At 48.9% G+C, this 19,265-nt stretch overlaps 2 protein-coding genes and 1 pseudogene across 2 annotated transcripts in view; 1 reads left to right on the top strand and 2 right to left on the bottom strand.

Annotated features, from left to right (window-relative positions):
- The window catches only part of LOC144165690 (guanylate cyclase 32E-like), a gene marked incomplete at its 5' end in the record, with an annotated part of 54,410 nt that extends 48,198 nt beyond the window's left edge, over window positions 1–6,212 (top strand). Inside the window, 3 exons of the mRNA XM_077695498.1 lie at window positions 383–481; window positions 4,085–4,176; window positions 5,018–6,212. Of these exons, the coding sequence (XP_077551624.1) occupies window positions 383–481; window positions 4,085–4,176; window positions 5,018–5,194 (368 nt within the window). The remainder of the gene's footprint in view (window positions 1–382; window positions 482–4,084; window positions 4,177–5,017) is intronic.
- Window positions 6,213–6,688: 476 nt separating this feature from the next.
- On the bottom strand, window positions 6,689–9,486 carry LOC144165705 (putative ATP-dependent RNA helicase DDX56 pseudogene; annotated as a pseudogene).
- Window positions 9,487–17,814: 8,328 nt separating this feature from the next.
- Window positions 17,815–19,055, bottom strand: LOC144165689 (uncharacterized). The gene is made up of 2 exons (XM_077695497.1): window positions 19,029–19,055; window positions 17,815–18,125 (listed from the first exon to the last, which is right to left on the bottom strand). Exons 1-2 carry the CDS (start codon window positions 19,053–19,055, stop codon window positions 17,847–17,849), a joined length of 306 nt encoding a protein of 101 aa, XP_077551623.1. The 3' UTR covers window positions 17,815–17,846.
- Between the last annotated feature and the right edge of the window lie 210 nt (window positions 19,056–19,265).

Genomic DNA, 19,265 nt, shown 5'->3' with positions numbered 1-19,265 from the left:
ATTAACTGAAGTCTCCCTGGCTGTGTGTGTGGGCGCGTGGCTGTTCCCCTTGATACAATTAGAAGCGAAATTCAAGTGCATACTACCCGTACTGCCTATTTTTCACCGGCATCTCTAGTGCCAACTTCGAGAAAGCCTCCATGCACTCTAATTAGGGAAACAGGGTATAGGATTTCTGTGTTGTCAAATGTTAAAAATTCAATTTACATGCTTGCGTTCAGGTTAGAAGGATCTTTGTTTGAGAAGATTATGGGCAGACAAGGTACTGTTGTAGATATAGCTTAGGACTGCGAGCGGCGAGGATAAGAATAGAACAGAGTTGAACTACCAACATTAAACCTGAAAGCAAGTGGCAGCACTTAGATCCACTGTTTCAACGCAGGTCCTGTCTGTGCTGGTGTCGTCGGAAGCAAGATGCCTCGCTACTGCCTCTTTGGCGACACCGTCAACACGGCGTCTCGGATGGAGTCAACAGGAACACGTAATAAGAGCAGAATCGCATGACACAAGGGATGTTATCACTGACATGCTCACTGGAAGGGTAACACGTAGAGAATGGTGTGGGCCGTAGCCCTTTAGAAAGTAAATACACTATATGCAAAAAGCATTCTAGATAAAACGAAGTTTCGATACCACGCCACGGAAATGGCAGCGCAGCTATGTTGGACGTGAGATGTTACGAATGACATCTAATTGTTATTTTGCGGCCGACAATGAGCTGCTGCTATGCGGCCCTGCTATGTATTTTGCATCTGACATTGAATTGCGTACCCGTGCGCCACCACTGGTTTGAGAATGAGCATAGCAAAACTTCAGACACCGCTGTCCGGGGCAGGGATTTATGCACCCCCCCCCAACACACCCCCTCCCAATAAAAAAATAAAGATTCCATAACCACGAACACCCTGCCCAAGAATTTATACGCTCCCCTCCCCCCCCCCCACACACACACAGCCCCGCCCCCAACACACCCCCAGAAGGAATTCGACACTGCCCAAAATCGAAATTCTCGATAAACCATTGGGCCGGGGCTGCAGGGTAATGCAGTTTATGCGTGGTGTACACACCATCAATTTGTTCTTGCACAGTTGTCAATATTTTTTTTTTCAAAACTGCGAACACTTCAGCGCCCCCAGTACTCTTTTAACAGCACAGCTGTTTAAGCTTTAGCGCCGCCGTCGAGCGTTACCAGAAAAAAAAAACTAGCAAGAAAAATACTGAGTGCACGTGAACGTGCGCCTTGGGAGTAGCGCCCGGTGTCAGCCAGCTCGACCTTCGAGAACCCTCTGACCAGCGCTCGTGGCGTGACCTCTCGTGTGCTGTTCTCCTCGCCAGTTCACGTGCGTTCGCGCCTGAAGTGGGAGCACAGACGCCGAGTTCGCGCAGCCGGTTGCCGCCGGTTCTAGCGCCTGCTAACGCGGTTCACTGTGGGAGATGTAAAGGGCTGCGGCCCAAACAGTTCGGGCTTGCCAGTTGTGGAGAACTTTGAGGGGAAATGGGCCACCAGCTCTGCTAGCTGTTTCTCCAGTTTTGTACTAGTGGAAGCTGCGCCATTTTTTTTTTTTTTTTTACGGTCTGGCATCCTCTTCGCTCGCATCATTTGTTAGTTCAAGAGATGCACGCCACAGTTCAAATGAAAACTCATGTGACCGAACACCTGCCATCACTACAACGCGCGCACTCCTCCCGGGAAGAGTGTGGAGGAGTAACTTTTGCTGCGGTAGCACGCAAGCTACGTCAGGGTGCGCCCTATCGAGAAGACGGGAAAGGGCGCACTCTCGCACTCTATTTCAGATGAGGCGCAGCTGCGGGATTCGGCAGAGCACATTTTCTATCACAGCATCGCAATCAGGGTTAACAGCTGCCAACAGCTGCGCTGTAAAAATAAGCGTGTAAGGCACCATTCTACCCTCCAATTTACACTGAGTGCCCAAGCAACCATGGGCGTCCGTCGGACGTCCGAAATACAGCCGAACGTCCAATGCCCAGCTTGGATGGCCCCTGTACGTCCATGTTTGGATGTACAGCCTCGGACGTACAGCGGACATTCAGACACGGATGTACAAGTCCGAATGACATCCCCCAATGAACGTACAAAGTTACTACGAAGCATCAAATGCCGGCTTAAATTTAATATAAAAGCAAAAACGAAACAGCTGCTTTGCTTTTCAATTTAAAATATTTTGTACGTCAACACCCTGACTTGGATATTGCAAGTTTCATCTGCATATTTCTAAAATTAAGTCTTTTTTTTTACTTTTTTGAAGCAGCTCACCGTCTCCAACGGTTATCTGTTTGGAGAAGCTTGATATATAAGAATGGAGAACCGCTAACGAATCATATATGTGAAGCAAGTTCACTGTGTTCACCTGCCTGCCTGTCTGCAGACAGGCAACACACTACCGGGCATGCCCGGTAGTGTGTTGGCCTCGTGCACTGCAGTATTCATTTTAGGAACTTCTCGTTATGCGATTCTGGAAATTTTTACTGAACATCCAAAATACATCCGATGTCGGACGTACATGGTACGTCCATCCGCACTAAAACGGGCGTCCGCTAGAGCCGGAATGGACGTACGGTGGCCGGCCGACGGACGTCCGGTGGTTGCTTAATTGGGTGCTACGTTTGCTGACATTTTTCAACACCTTGAAGGCCAGTTACGATGACTCGGGTTCCAACGGTGTAACACAATAGTGATTAAGCAGTTGCTCATAGCAGGGGTATCAAATACATGACCTGCAGAGAGTTCCCTACATTCCATACATTTTTTTCTGCAGTGCTCTCACATCACGCGCTGGCATCACATAATAAAAAGGACACCCACAAAAGCGTAGTCTAATACAGGAAGATAGACAAGTACTACATCCACAAAAAACTTTACTACAGCCTAGGTGCAGCAAAATGTTCTGCATGCACTGCAGATGGCAAAATTCGTCTTTGTTCTCCCTTACACTTTAACAGCGAAGCTGTTTAGCAAATAGTAATTTTTCGTGTTCGCATTTAAAAATACCAAGAAATTGCCAAGTGCGCGCACGCGAGCGCGGGCATCGCGGCGACCTACCGGCAGTCAACAAAACCAAGAAAATGCCTAGCGCTCGTGCGTGCGTGCCTCGCGACGACCGCCCAGCGTCCCCTGCGCGCGCCTGTCAAGCCAAGCATACCCACCTAGGAGGATTGGCCAAAAAAGACTCCAGCGTTGGCCGTAATCGTGGCAACACTTGCTCGGAACGAGAAAGACACGTCATAGCGTACACGCATCCAAGGCGATGTTCAAACTACTCCCCAAAAAATGAAAGAAGCTCGCACGTATAGCAACAATGGTGGAGTAAAGGCCATTGGGGCAGCGAAGAAGAAGCAAATCGGCTGCAATCATGGACCTTCATGATGGTCGTGCACGTTGCATGCAGCTTCGCTACCTTCAAGTCTTGCGTGCTAGAGTGAGTTTCCTTCATTTTAAGTGCGAATGCACTTTATAAGCGACCCCAAACCATCCACCGCCGGCGTCGGCGGCGGCGTCGGCGTCGGCGTCCGCAGTGCTCCTCTATAAAGAAACAGCATCCGGCGCCAGGTTTCGATCCGCGGACTTTGCGGCCGCAGCGCGACGCTCTACCGACCAAGCCACGGACGCGACGTGATATCAGCGTTAGTGACGCGCCTTATATCTTTAACGCATTCAAACTACGTCGTCAGCAGCGTGCGTTGGCGACTCAGCGGCGTTATAGCGGCTTGATAACTGCGTGGTGTACACGTGATACTACAAACCCGATGGAAGAGATGGAAGAGAAGGCGGCGAGGCGGTGGGCTGCGGGGGCCGAGCGCAAGCGCCGCAAGCGGGCCGACAACCGTGCATTCGCACTTTCACATTCTCCCCCTCGGGGAAATGCGGGGGAATTTTTTTGTGCGATGAACTCGTGATGCAATAGAGAATGTGGCATGTTGAGGTGAATTTCACTTCACACTAATTAATGAGGAATAGCTTCAGCAATATCACTCACTTGATGCGATTGTAAGCATCACTTGATGTAACTGTACACTGTGTAAATTTGGCGTGCTCTGAAATTGAGCGAACCGCTTGTCATTTCAGCACTGAAGATCCACTGCAGCGAGAGCTGCAAAATGCTACTGGAGAAAGCAGGAGGCTACATCCTGGAGGAGAGGGGGCTAGTCTACATCAAGGTCAATTTTTGTCCCGCACGCACATTTCCTTTAAGTGCAGAGCACTTTAGGGGCTCGCCTTGTCGTCGTAGCTCGCTCGCTGGACCCAAGTAGAGCCACACAGCGTTCTGTTGTCGCAGCGTCCCACAGAGGCTTCGAAAGCCAGGCAGTTTATTTAGTCACAAGCGTTCGAAACTTGTGAACCGCTGGCGCTTGCCATACATCTCCCCGTTGTATAGCGCAAAGAAAACTGCAGGTACATTTGAGGCAAAATATACGTGATTAACCGGGAGCGCCGGCATTCATTTAGTTAGGAATGCTCGTTGGGTTGGTTTTTACGATAGTAAGCGAAAAGAAGTGGAAGTGCAGCGCGGGGAGGTGGGGGAGAAAAAGCAAGCAGAAAAAGAACAGAACTCCCGCTGGCGGAGTTTCAGTTTGTTTCAATGAGAGACATCTGAATTGCATTGGGTGGTAGCAGTGACCAGATAACGGCGCTACAGCCCATTATGGCGAATCACTGCTCTGCACTTTCGACAGCTTTCACGTGTAGTGGAACGGCTTTAAGTTTTTTATGTAGCAACTATAGTTACCACTCCCATGAAGTGATTCAATTTCAATAAAGTCTCACTTGCAATCGCATACAATCAAGTAGCAAGCTGAGAAGGTCCGCTTTTGTTTACATTGTCCACATAGAGCCACAAATCAGGAGCATCAATGCGTGGGTATAAGAGTAGTGAATGTGCATATCAGTATGAAGCGAAGGTCCATTACATCAGCTGAAATCGTTCAGTCATTGAAAGGGAATGCCACCTTCTCCGAGTTCACTGTTTTCCATCTTTCTTCCTGTTGCGTGCTCTGATAGGGCAAGGGGGATATGCGGACCTACTGGCTCGAGGGCCGGGCACCAGGTGTTCGCTGCCGGTCAAGCAACGGATTCCAGCAGTGCGACACCAGTGCACCCACACACGACATCCAGTGCACAGAAGGGCGCCATTCGTGCCCCGACCTGGGTGCCCCACCGTGGCAGGGCATCAGCTGAGGACGATCTCCGATGCAGCAGAAGAAACTCACGTTCCAAGATCTATTTATGAAGAAACGCTGGAAGCAGCAGCCATTCTCGATGAAATGTGATTGGCCGGACCTTTGGTTTGGTGTTGGATCTTTATGCCCGACACCAGAAGTGACGCAAACAAGTGCATTGAGTTGTAACCTCTCTCCTGCCAACCGACAGCCATGTTGACGCTCCAGCAGCTAGCATAGACAAAAAGAGATTAGAGAAAAGTGTGTGTCAAATTTTTTATAAGACCTAGGTTTAAACCTAGCATCAGAAGTTGGCTAATAGCAATTTGCATGGAGGTGGGGGAGGGGTCAGCAGTGATCGCTATTTCAGTGCATTGAAACTAGAGTAATTACGCATATAAACAATCTCACAAGTGCCAGCTCAAGGAAGCGGCAAAGTTGAAAAAGTAAGCGTCCTCAAGAAACAAAACAAAAATTGGACCAGAACTAATGCTGGGCAAAGTTTGGGAATGTATTTCGGGAATATTAAGAGCTCACAGTTACAAAATCTTGAAACTTGACCGCGGAAAAAATCTCGAAGGCTTTGGCACATTTGCAGATGCTACTGATCATAATGTCTCGTGACCTAAAGCAGAGCTTGGGCTTTCCAGCTATGTAGATGCAGAATTGGATGCAACTTTAGAATGAACCTGGTATATCCCTCAAAGCCACAGAAAACACTGTTGCAAATAGGTTTCTGCCCTTGCCCATTTTGTTAGTTTCGCTGCAATGGCAGGTGATGAAGCATAGTCGCAACATCAACAACAGAATGCTTTGGAAAACGTGTCTTTACGGTACCATGAAGCCGAGATAAAACAAAATGCTAAACTTTCCTATGCATTACCAAAATGTGTGGCACCGTGCATCTGTTTCTACTGCTTGTGTTGAAGCTAACTGCATCAATGTAGCTACAACACTCCCAGTTCTAGTTTGTGGATGCTATGATATGCTACACAAGCTATGAGGCACATATAACACAGGTTAGACTCCTTGAGGCTACATAATCTTCACTTAGTGTAAAGTACATGGGCTTTCTCGTTATCACAAACAATGACTGTGTTCTGGGTTTCGAACGTTATATCACATAATGCGGCTGAGTGGCTTAGCCACAATGGCACTGTTACTGATGCAGCTACAAAGCATGCAAACAACTTTGCTGCAACACAATAGATATTGCGGTGTATTTGAACTAGAGGCACAAGAACTAGCTGTCATAATAGGGTTGCTGCATTCTTTAGATAACCTGTATGACAAAAATGGTGTTGCTTCGAATAACTCGTACGTGGCAAATGTTCTAGCAGAGTCCTTCAATTGAAGGGCCCTGGTTGTAGTAACAATGTGACCAACTATCAAAGCTTTCCAGTTAAGTCATAGGTTATAAGTTAAACAGCACTATGTACTTTGAAAGTGGATAATTTGGCGACTGGTTCTTCATTCATAGAAAATGTCAATGTTCAGTAACTGCCCAACATTGTCGTCTCAAAGAAATGAATGTAGTTGCTGCATAAAATAAATTCCAAAAAACAACAAAAAGATTTCTCTGGCCATTGCAATTCTTAGATCATGCCGTATTTTCACGCGTATAACCCGCACCAAAAATGCGAAAATTTCAGTGGCAAAGTAGGGGTGTGGACAATACGCAGGGTTTTCCCTTTCGTGCAGCTTCACGGCAATGCGCATTGTTGCATGAAGCTCCTACGCAGTAACACTGACTAAGCCTTCCATGGCAGCGATTGCGCAAAACATACAAGGACAAGGAAGAAATAAACAAGGACGAGCGCACTCTAAGAACTGAATTTTGTGACTTTCGCCTTGCAGTCAGTGTATTCTACTTGCTAAATGTACGCTTTTTCCATCTACATAGTATGTGATGTGTTGCTTGAGCAGCAGCTTTGGTGCAGCCTTTCCTGTATCAAATGTGCGGGCAATACACGAGGATTTTTTTCTTTTCTGGTGGGCTGAAAGTTGGGGGATATGCAGAGGCGGGATATATGCATGAAAATACGGTATCTCTATTTCCGTCGTCATCTAGGCTGTCTATCGTTTGCGTTACCCTGCACTACTTACTGACTGAACACAGATGTTGAAAGCATTTCAGCAGTATATTCAAACATGTCAATGCAGCATTCCAGTTGTTTCCTTTTGCCTCGCCTGCGATCTTCTCGCCCGCAAATTATGGAGCACTGAAAACGACCCAGAAACAGTGCTTTCTTCAACTGCCCAATAAACAGCTGCAGTGGTGCCTAAGCATAAAAGCAAGTTACCATAACAGACTTTTTTTGGTAGATCGTAGTTTATACTTGTTAACGAAGTTTATTACATCAAAGTTTGTTATAAACCATTCAAGACTTGGCTCGCCAACCAGATTTGACAATCAAGCACTTAGCAAGCGCTCAACATATTGAAACAAGTTGAATGCAAACGAATTGGAACTGTAAATTCACCGTTGCAATGACTTGAACGTTTTTGCTGATGGATGCACAGGTGTTGTCAACAACGACCGAGGTGCAGTACTTTCACCTTCTGCCTCTTTCTCGGCTGGAAGCTGGGTGTAGGCAGGTAGAACGAGACAACCTGAAGAACAGCCACAAACTATAAGACTTCAATCACAACTGAAAGTTTGCAGCGGGTCGTTACGCTTTGGACGCTTTCCGTACTTCTTGTCCCGTTCCTGTCGAGTCTTGGGTCGCTTGGAGAGTTGCGGCGCTGGTGCCTTAGATCCACCCTCTTTCTGGAGGCTCCGCTGGAGAGTAGGCGGGATGATGTAGTCTGGAAGATGTTTCAGGTGAGGCTGATGCTTGATGATGTGCAACGCCTTGTCGTGCCTCAGCAACTGCCGCTCCCTCGGGTTCTCCTCGAAGAAGGACTGCAACTTCTCCGACGAAAGCATCTCCGTCTTGATCTCCTTCAAACGTGCCTCGCGCACCGCGATTCGTGTCACAGCCCGGAGGGCATCTTTGCTTCTGTACCTAAACGGCTCTATCTCCTATGCGGAAGAGATATGGCTTCAACGTACCTTCCGGAAGGGTCTTCTGGACAACGTCTAAAAGATGAGCTTCCTTATCTTTGACCAACGACAAGGCCGTACCCTTGCGGTCTCCGCGAGCCGTGCGCCCGACACGATGCTGGTAGGCCTGGACAGTGGCGGGGAAGTCGAGGTTGATGACGTTGGCGACGTTCTGGAAGTCCAGGCCACGGCATACGCCGTACTCGGGGTCCTGGTTCCGCTTTTTCTTGGGGCCCTTTTCCTGCGCCTCGACGCCTTTCTCGTCGGAGGCGACCATGATCTCGTAGCGGCCCTCGTTGAACTGGTTCAGGATGTAGGCGCGGGAGGAGAGGGGGAGTTCCGAATTCAGGACGCAGCAGCGGACGCCGAACTGTTCGAGGAAGAGCTTGACCATGAAGCAGCGGTCGACGGTGGTGACGAATATTAAGGTCTTTCCAACGATGAGTCGCAGTTTAAAGAGCGCGCAGAGTAGGGCAAACTTGTCGTCTTCCTCGCAGCGGATGACGTACTGGGCGAGCCGTTGCTGTTCGTCCTCACCCTCGCGTAGCTTCAGTGTCACGGGGTTGCGCAGCGCCAGGCGCTTGAGGTCGAGGACTTCGGGACTTAGCGTCGCCGAGGTTAACACGGTTTGACATTTGTTGGGAAGTCGCGTCAGCAGCTCGTTGAGGTCGTGTGCGTGTCCGAAGGAGAGAACGAGGTCGGCCTCGTCGATGACGAGCAGCTCGAGCTTTAGGGTCAAATTTCCCGCCTTCAGGTGAGCCAGCACGCGAGACGGCGTTCCGACGATGATCGCCGGCCGCTCGGCAAGCAGCGGTCGCTGAATGGCGAGGTCGGCGGTACCTGAGACGTCGACGCAACGCAACCACGAACCGCACAGCTGGACGACGCACCGGGCAATCTGGCCGCAGAGTTCCTTGGTTGGCGCGAGAATGATGCCGCGTGTGGCTTGTTCCTGGTCGCTTCGGTGCTGCATTAAACGATGCACCAGCGGCAGGCAGAAGCCGCCCGTCTTGCCGCTACCCGTGCGTGCACGAGCTAAGACGTCCTTACCCTCGAGGATGAGCGGGACGGCCTTTTCTTGAATCGGGGTGGGCTTTCCCCAGCCGAGCTTGGCGATCGCCTTTAGCAGACGGTCGTCGAGGCCCATCTCGTGGAATTCGAGTGTTTCTTCCGACATGGCGCTTCTTTTCGCGCTAGCACTTGGAAGGAGAAACACGCGTTGTCAACGAAACAGACCTCACAAATGCGCACTGGGCGCCGCCATATTGAATACGTAGCCTTGGCCTCGTTCACCATCACCCACGTTTTTTGTGGTGGCGCTAGTATGTGTACAATTTTTCTGTAGTAATAAAAGTGTTTTATACCGCAAAGTTATGTAAAACTTCACGCTTAAAATATAGTACGGCAAATTTTTTATAGCTGACGTTTCAGTGCAACAAAAATTGACAGTTTGCAGACCGCGCGTGTTGCAGTGAGCACTGAGCGCTTGTGTGAGACCCAGTTCTGAAAGTTCCGAGACCCAAACGACGAATGTTTTAAATGCAGAGCATTTGTATAACTCACGATGTCAACCGTGCGTCGGCGTCCGCAGCAGCCAGCCTCCCCCTACACTATAAAAAGAAATAACAGTTACCGGCGCTGGTTTCGATCCCACGACCCTGCAGGCGGAGCGCAAGGTACATGGTGCTCTACCCACTGCGCCACAAAACCGACACAGAATGAAAGGCTACGAACGCGCCTTATATCCTTGACTCATTCAAACTACGTCAAGAAGCTGCTGATACAACGCATTCACTACCTGTGGGCGGAACGCGAGGTACATGGTGCTCTTCCCACTGCGCCACAAAACCGACACAGAATCAAAGGCTACGAACGCGCCTTATATCCTTGACTCATTCAAACTACGTCGTCAGCGGCGTGCGTTGGCGACTCAGCGGCGTGATAGCTGCGTGGTGTACACGTGATAGCACCAACCCCCCAAACACTAAACGTTAATGCAATACACCCACCCCCTATGCGACGCATTTACTCGAGTCCCCCTCGCGGGGAGATGGGCCCAATTTTTGGATGTCGCATATTCCCACCAACCTGCGTGTGATGCTGTGAACAGCATCACACTCATAAAAACAGCAGAACAGTATCGATAGCGAGAAAATATGGGTTGCTCCAAATCTTTCAAGAAACATGCGCTCCTCCCCTTTTTTTCTCTCTAAAACTACTACTCTCTCTCCTTCTCGCTGTTATAAGTATTTTCATCACCTTAAGGTCTGTGGAGAGTAATTACTTGTCCAGAGTGGAGTCCAGAATGTAGAAGAGAAGAAAGTTGCGGTGTCTACTGTAGATCCAGTCATGAAGGTTGTCAGGGTGTTACATCTGAGTCTAGCTCGTGCCATCTGCCAACACCTCTTGGCCCTGATGGTCGAGAGAGAGCGAGAGAGATGGAACTTTATTCAGGCATCCGGCGTGCAAAGGACACGATTCCCGGCCACGCAGGGCTCGGTCGCGTCCCCTCTATCTAATCACCCTAAATGCCTTGCTTGTCTACAGGAAATGTTACACATGCACAGGTTCCATGGTTGGTGGCATGTAGAGCACGTTGGCTTCGATTGGGCGATTGGGTGGCAAGCAGCCATAAGCTAACTTAAAACTGCTTAATCTATGACCATATACTACTGACCGCATGATGGGCATAGGCTAAAGAAAAAAGAGGTGCAACAAAGACTTAGACACGAGTTCTCATGCCAACAGCATCACAGTCCTCGAACACTGCCGACACGCACCGACCGCATAAATTTAATTCCCATTTTTATAATCGCCCCACCGCGGTCCATTAATGGCCAGGGACATCATTCATACATGAAGTCAAGTAAATACAAGCGGTCAAGTAGAAACAAACGCATAACTCTTACTGCACCTGTTGACCAGAGGGCCATTCAATATCGACACAGGCATGAATGCAAATAAGGATGCCGGAAAATCCATTGCTTCGGCAGCTCTCTACGAGTGTTTCAGCTTGCCCAGGCCTAGGTTGTGTCTACTGGACTAGCATTCTCGCTGCTGGAGTGGCACTCGGATTTCTTAGTCGCACAATGGGCAATCGCCTTGTGCACTAACAAAGAATTGATGTTTCGTAATAGAGGCTACAACTCTTCCCCAGGAATGTTGCACGGCCCAGGAACCATTTGGCTGTGATGTGGTGGGTGTACTGCTGACGCAGATGTTTCGAGCAATCTACAGGTGTTCTGGAGAGAGAGAGAGAGCGATCTTTAATTAAGTCTGGCGATGTTAGCTCGCCTAAAATGCCTAACTTGCTGCGCCAGTTGATCACGTGATGAAGACGATGGCGATGATGTTCAAGAACTTGATGCGCCCAGAGACGGCGAGTTATTCACAGCGACTGGTCAGAGCTTTGGTAGCCCGTAAAGCACGTTTGGGACAAGTCCATGGTCCTAAAACGTATTTTAGCTGCATGTCCACGGAAAGCGGCAGTCCCAAAGCCACTGCGACTCGTTCAATCTCTGCAATGGCACATGCACTACCCGTGATACACCACAGCTTTCAGATAGTAGTAGTATGTCTGAAAGCAAGGCTTAAAAGTTTTTTGTTGTCTGAAGCTCGCTTTCTGGAGCCATTCTGTGTCCTACACTTTAGAGGCACTTACAGCTGGCGAACTGAGTCATAATCAGTAATATGCAGCCATTACTCCCAGAGTGAGGCGTTGGAATGTACGTGCATGCCCGTTTCAGGGTTGACCAGCACTTGTTTTTCAAGTGTTTTAAATGGCTTCAAGTTGTTCTTCCGGACGTGGTTTAGTTTGTTTCTTTAGCGTGTTAAGCAAGTTTTGGGGTTGGCGTTACCGCAGCGGTGTGCCTGCGCCGCATCACCGAAATATTCATGGAACTTGCATTGAAATGCTTCGCTGATGTTTCCCAAGCTTGTAAGTGCCCTTCATTGCACACACACGAAAAGTTTGCAAGGGCGAAATAATAAAAATGACAGCAGTGTGTGGTAGTGTAGGGCCAAGTTTCTTAGACATGCAGGGACACACACGTGCATGATCCACCAAAAAAATGACCACAAAGTACCGTCCAAAATGCAAGACCAAGTCCAAGTAGTGGGCACGAACTAGCACCACACAACCAGCACTGATATGGGATGCCAATGCAGACTAAAAACAATGGGTGGATTGAATGACACCTAGGAGAGGAGGGCGTGGATACCTTTGGGCACAGTCAGCACGACAGCTTGGCAGGCATTAGAGCATTAAAACTGCTACTTCAGAAAGGCTACTGGGGTGGGAATGTCTGCTACAAATGCAATGCATCACACATAACACAAGCACTGAAAGAAAGTTTCACTTGTGCAGACACTTTCGCGAGATTACCAAAGAGCTGCTAAGGAAACATCGTTTGATGATTCAACGGTAGACACAACAAAAATGCTGCGACAGCGTCGAGTTACCAGTAGTTCTGGAAGCATTGAAGCAAAAAAACGTCTTTTTCACCTTGCTAACAGCTTGCCGCCAGTCGCATCACAATTCCAAGAGCCCTCACTGTTGACATGCCTACTGCAAGACGAGTTGCAAGACAAGTTTTGCTCACTGGCTGCAACCACCTCTGTAACCTGGACACACGCGACTTGATTTTCCTTCACTGCCTGTGCTTGGATATAATGCAAGCTCGTGGTTTCATTCAGTCTAGGCCACCAGAGTGTCACCAGGTTCACTTTCACATCTAACCCCTGTACCGGCAGCCCCAGTGGCTTAGTGGGTTCAACACATATGGATAATCTGCATACTCAGATACCCACCCTATGTACCCACCGCGGTGGCTTTGCGGCTAAGGCGTTGTGCTTTTGAGCACGAGGATGCGGGTTCGATTCCCGGCCACGGCGGCCGCTTTTCTGAAGGAGGGGGAAAGCAAAAACGCCTGTGTACAAGATTTTGGCGCGCATTAAAAATCCCCAGGTGGGCAAAATAAATCCGGAGCCCTCCATTACAATGCGCCTCATTGCCTGCGTTGCGTCGGCGCGTTAAACCCTACAATCAATCAAACAATCAACCCTATGTGGCAATAGAATAAGACGGCTCATTTGCGGCCCTCTGCTGAAATGTACCACTCAGCCAAACAATTTAGCTTCCCAGCAGACAAGGCAGCCAATAGACAGTTCAAATGTCTTGTGGGCACACGGTTAACCAAAATACATACGCGATGGTAAGGGCAAATTTTGTCCCTCGACACTTGCGTTCACATACTTTAACCAGGAAAGAAAAAATATTTTTGAGGGCACTCAAGTCTGCTCACACATTTTGAAGGTGAAAGCAATATGGCTTCCCCAGACAATGCTTATCAGACTCCTTTACTGATACATCGCGTTAGTGTCTCTTCCTTCGCTTTCATTTCATCTTTTGGCGCAAATTACTTTGACAAGCAGACTTGCGACCGCGCCATGGCTTTCCCAGGTAAAGAGTTGTCCTTGGCAGAGATGCACCTATTTTACTCGCGTGCAGTCACTTTCCCGTCACACTGCACGAACTAGGCAATACTCTTTGTACCGCTCACAAAGTGCTGAGGAAGCATGGTGGCAACAAAGTCGGCCCCTACTGTGGAGACCAAAGTTAGATTCCCATTCAGACTCAAATGCGTTTTTTTAAGCAAAAAAAGCCTTCGTAGTGAAAGGGCAGATAGCATTTCGTCAAAAAAGTGATGCATTTCCCCATCAACTGGTTGGTCAACCGAAAAACTGATAAGACGTCTGGACACAGGGAGCGTGCGCGAAACTGGGCTTCCATTGTGTCAAACAGTTACTTGAAAATCGCGAAAAAGGGAACAGTTCTAGATATGACAATGCACGCATTGAACATGAAAAAAGGAGTTATAGTATACCCTTATCTCAAACCACGTATCGGTATACATTTAGATCGTCCGTAGATGCGTTTACTTAGTGCACAAAAAAATCTTCACCCAAGTTTGTTCTTTGTTTGCCATTTGGGTCTTAGGAGGTTTGATGATCGATTGGACGCCCTTTAGGCAAAGGCTGGACGCATGTTTAGCGAAAGTTTTGACACACTTTTGATGTGAGAAAGCTTTTGTGCTTCACTCAACTTTCGTTAGGATAGGATGGGAAAGCTTTTACTCTTTAGAGCGCTGGCCATTTTCTGTGGCGGACAACACCAATTTTTCACTAAATGGGGTACTTGAGGTCTTCGCCTTAAAAAAAAAAACACCTGCAAAAGTTTGAAAACTGTGCTGGCTGCAAGTCATTTTGTAAGCGTGGAAGAGCAGCCAGCACTGAGAAACAAAATCATCAAGCAACACTTGGTTGGCACACTAGATATGTTGAACGCGGCTGTTTGTGGCGCTAAGTTGTCTATGTAAACAAGAACCAACGCCATCCTTTCCAGCAAAAAGGCTTTCAAAACGACTTGCACGCAATTCATGGTGACAAGACACACTGCGTTTATTCAGTCAATGAACACCTGTGCATACGTCAACTCCCGCACAACTTCCCTAGTTGCTCACAAACATAAAACTAGAAAAACAAGGTTAAAACGCTCACAACTGCTACACAGCAGCTGGTTTTTCTTTTTTTTTTTTCTTGGAGGGGTAGGGTATGACTATGTTACTGGACACAAATGGGCTCACAGAAGTCAATTTTTCGCATACAATCTTCGCTTGGAGACAATTCGCGGGTTTCGTCCGACACGATCACTCGCTACACGTAGCAACCCCAAAGTTCACAGTAGGTATATACTCAGCAAAATATTTGTCAATGAAGTAATTACGAACTCCTTAAATCGCTCACATTATGATTTATATATATATAGATATATACATACACTATATCGATACTGGTACTGACAATATTGCTTCATTCATGCAAGTTAGCTACGGCCGTACCACGTTTGCCGTCGTACGAACGACGTCGCGTCCCCCAACTGAACCCACAATTCCATCACAGCGAACCTATGAAAGAGATGCTGAAAACTCAATAACGTTTGCGCAAAAGCTGTGTGGAAGTCATGGTTGTCGATTGCTCCAAGGCACGTAAGCACATTGAATACTGACAAAAGACAAAAAAAAAACACGGCGTGACAAGAATTGCACAATGCGAGGGAATTTTAACGGAACACCCATAAAGTCACGAACGGAGCCGCCAAAAATTCACTCGTGACGTACCATCTCCTCGCTTAATTCTGCCAACAACACGCACGGCCATCAAACATTGGAGCACTCCGTAGATAGACGCCTCTAGCAAGCTATCCAATTAAAAACAAGAAAATAAGCATTTCTCTGGAACAAGATGACCATACTCTCCCATATACATGGTGTGTCCGCACGATACCTCCCAACGACAACCGTTCCCGAGTAAAACTAACCAAGCTAGTGAGCAAACTTCAAGCCATTTGCCAGTTGGGCGGGCATACTGGTTACCGTTATCTTGACGAAAAATTTATAAAACTGGAAACACATGCAAGGCTTTCTCAGTTCTTTTAGGATAGTGAAAAAAGTTCCACTTTGTTTAAAAACCTCACCACCACCTCCTAACCCACAAGAAACCAGAGCAGTATTGTTCTGAATTGGGAAACTGCGGAAATGTACAATTGTTTGGAGCCCCGAGGGGTAAGCGCTTGCAAGTTGCTATGGCCTATCCTAGCCTTGCAGCTCATTTGCTTCCCCGATTTTGCAGAGCCAATTTGCACTAGTGATGAAGAGGATGAAAGAAGCAGAATTGGCAGCGAAGGGAGCCCCATTTTTTTTTATGAAAGCTCTTCGCCACCAGTGGTTGACCCAGCAGAGAACTCTGGTGAATGGTAGTTATCGCCAATGGGCAAAACTAGTGATGCACGAAGTAGAAGCAGCTCTTATCCCCTGTGGCGTACGCTGAAACTTCTGCCTCATCTCTGACAAACCCGGTCTGGAAGAGACGACAATGGGAAATCCCCCCCCCAGTACCCCTAGAGAAATGTGGAAAGAATTCTTTACTTCCCTAGGGAAAATGGGGAAATACTCGCTTCACAGGGAACGAATTTCCTCGCCCTCGCACGAGAATGCAGGCCAAGCCTACACAATACACAACAATGCCTAGATCTCATTTGAGAGTTAATAGCTAACATGCAGCATCACATTACAAACCATTTGCAGCAGCCACATAGCATCCTACTGGCATGCAAGCGCAGCCACTCTCAAGTTCCAGAGCGTTCCATGAGGAATTTCGAGAACCCAACTTGTTGATCCAATGAAAAAGTAGCGAGTCTCCGGTAAAAGCCATTCTGTCTGGCGATTTGTAGGCGAGGGGGGGGGGTGTATAAAGTACGCAAACAATGCACCTGCACCGTAGTGAAAAAACAAAGTTAAAAACAACCGCTCACGCGCGTCACGCAACCGTTGCCTTCTCCCCCCACACACTACTACAACCGCATGCAAGCACGACACTCATCTGGTCACACTACTAACCAAACTGCAACACGAAACACACCGCCCCGTTACTACGGGCCTCCGCGCACGACTAGCCAAATCCAGCACTTGCCGCAAAACTACAAAAGAAACAAAAAGTAACAAAATCGGCATAATGCAAGCACACAACTCTCCTACTCCTCCTCCTCCCTCTCCATTCAAGTCGCATTGCCTGCGGTCGGCCTACAAAACACCCCGACGAAAATCCCAACAGGTTGTCCGCGCTTTCTAAAAGCTTCAAACAAGAACACTCTACCGGCATCCACACCTCGCACACATGGGCCGGAGTGCCGCCTTACAAGTGGAGCGCGGCTACTCCAGCCCCACTCTTCTGTTCCACTCTGCTCTCGCTACCTAGGCTCCAACGGTGAAAAGAGAAGCGGGGGAGCCACGAAATTGGGGGGAAACGGGTTTACCCAATCGGCGTTGGACACTGCGGGGTGGTTTACAGTGACGAAGATCAGTCTGTGGCCATGACATCGACCCCAAAGCACGATGGCTTCTGAACCCTGCCTTTTATTTCCAACTGCCCTGCTGCGAAATTTGTCATCTCGTTGTCCTGGAAAATCGCCAAATCCATCGTGAAGCTGCGTTGAAAGCACAGTACATAAGGATCCTGTTTCGGACAAAGACAACGCCTCGTCAGACACAGGGCACAGCGTGTAAGAAAAATTGACTCTTCGTGCAAAATGTTCGCAACACCAAATTAATTTTAGCATTAACCTCATCCTCATCCAGCCAAGATTTTCTCATGGTCGATGCAACGCTTCTGCTCGCCACTCAAATCCTGTTCCAATCAATTAATTCTCAAACTTCTAGATCCAATCACACGAACTCGCCATCCTCCACCGTTCCAACTTGCTTCGGCTCGAAACACGCCGGCCACAGCCAGCAGACGCAAAGCACGTCTCTCGCGGAGCCTACGACAAACCCAACCCACCAGCCACCCAACGAAGAAACCCGCCACACCCCCACAAAGCCTGGCCAACCGATCGAATGTCCAGAGACGCCGATACTCCCCAAACGCGGAAGTGATGCTGCATCCCGTCGGCCGCCAGGCTCCTTCCCTCTCTCCCTCTTTCCCCTCCAGGTTAGCGGGAAGGGGAAAGAGGGAGGGAGAGACTGACGCTCCTCCTCCTCCTCCGCTGGCAACAGGGGGGTGGCGTCCTCTACCGCTGCGCTTCCATGGAGGATGGTGAGGTGCTGGGGGGGTAGCAGCGCCCCTGGGGGGGAGCCGTCCTCTGTGGGTACTGGCTGGGCGCTCCCATGCAGCCCTGCGTGCTGTACGGGGGCGCCGCCGATGACGTCGGGTACGCCGAGGCCTGCAGGACCGAGCCCTGCTGGGGGCTGGGGCCCATGGGAGGGGTGGCCGCCGAAAGCTTGGACAGCGAGAGCAGAGTCTCGGGGAAGTTGGGCGGCGTGGCTGGCGTGTTGGCGGGCGTGCACATCTGCGAGCGAGCGAGAGAAGGCGGGGGCGGGAAAGGTTGAGCTCTGTGTGTACAGAAGCAGCCACAGTTCCACTTCTTCCCTTTTTTTTCTTTTTTTGTGATGTGAGGGCGTTACTATATTCGGGTACAATTTAAGAACGGCAACAGTTCAAGATGCAGTGTGTCACTTCGGCAAAGCAACAGACCGCCGACGTCAGTGCGCACATGCTTTGTGAAAGGAGATTGCACTTGAAGGAGATTGCACATCGCTGGCAAAAATTCACGAGAACAACTTATGTCACCCTCAAAATACTCGCAGTAAGGCATTCAGCGCTGAGCGGAGAAACGGCCACCTGCTGGGGAAACTTCCGTTGTCAATCTCAAGTTGTATCCGAGCATGGGCTCGCTAGAAAAACTTTCTGGTGGGTGCTAGCCATCAACTATCCGCCGTGCCCATCAAGCGTCCACGGAAAGACGTCATCACGGCTAATTGGGGATGATGACGACACCAGCCAGAAGAAAACACTCGCCTGACACGGAAATCGGGAGCTGAGACAGCAGCAGTGCGGAGAGGAGGAAATTGGTACTACAGCGGGGACAAAAAAAAGCTACGCAATTTCAGCAAGTGCCAGGCCAGCGCAGTGAGGTTTGTCCTCCCCACCCGTTGATAGTGGCACAATGCTCAGCATACACGGTCGCCAGCTGTACCCAGAGCTGACGTCATCACACCAAGGTGCCTCCCCCACCAGAACTGACGCTGATGCTAATATTGCGTCACGGAACTACAAAAAGTGACCAAAACGTATGCCACAACCTTAAAAGATAATGGAAGGTGTAAAATATAAATAAAAACAATCTACAGTGTGCAATAATTTGAAGGATTGCCAAGAAAACGGTGTTCAATTGCACAAATTTGCAACTTACTTTCTGAAACTCCCACGGACCGGTCATTGCCAGCAGTTCTATCTGCCTAACAACAGACCACATTGCACATGGAAACGCTGAATCTGCTGCGATGTTGCACTGACTCAGCAACACCACACAGCAACACGCTGTCGAGGCCACGTGTCCTCTGTCTTTTTCTGGTTGATGACTGCGCGCCGTTGGTAGCTTATTTTACGAACAAAGTACCATTCCCCCGTTGTTTATCCACTGAGCTTA

This window comes from Haemaphysalis longicornis, unplaced genomic scaffold, assembly GCF_048455015.1.
Source record: "Haemaphysalis longicornis isolate Haplotype H1 unplaced genomic scaffold, Haemaphysalis longicornis Haplotype H1 scaffold_147, whole genome shotgun sequence".
In the NCBI taxonomy this organism is placed as follows: domain Eukaryota; kingdom Metazoa; phylum Arthropoda; class Arachnida; order Ixodida; family Ixodidae; genus Haemaphysalis; species Haemaphysalis longicornis.
The sequence above is the reverse complement of the archived record's forward strand: the minus strand, read 5'-3'. Positions and strand labels throughout refer to the sequence as shown.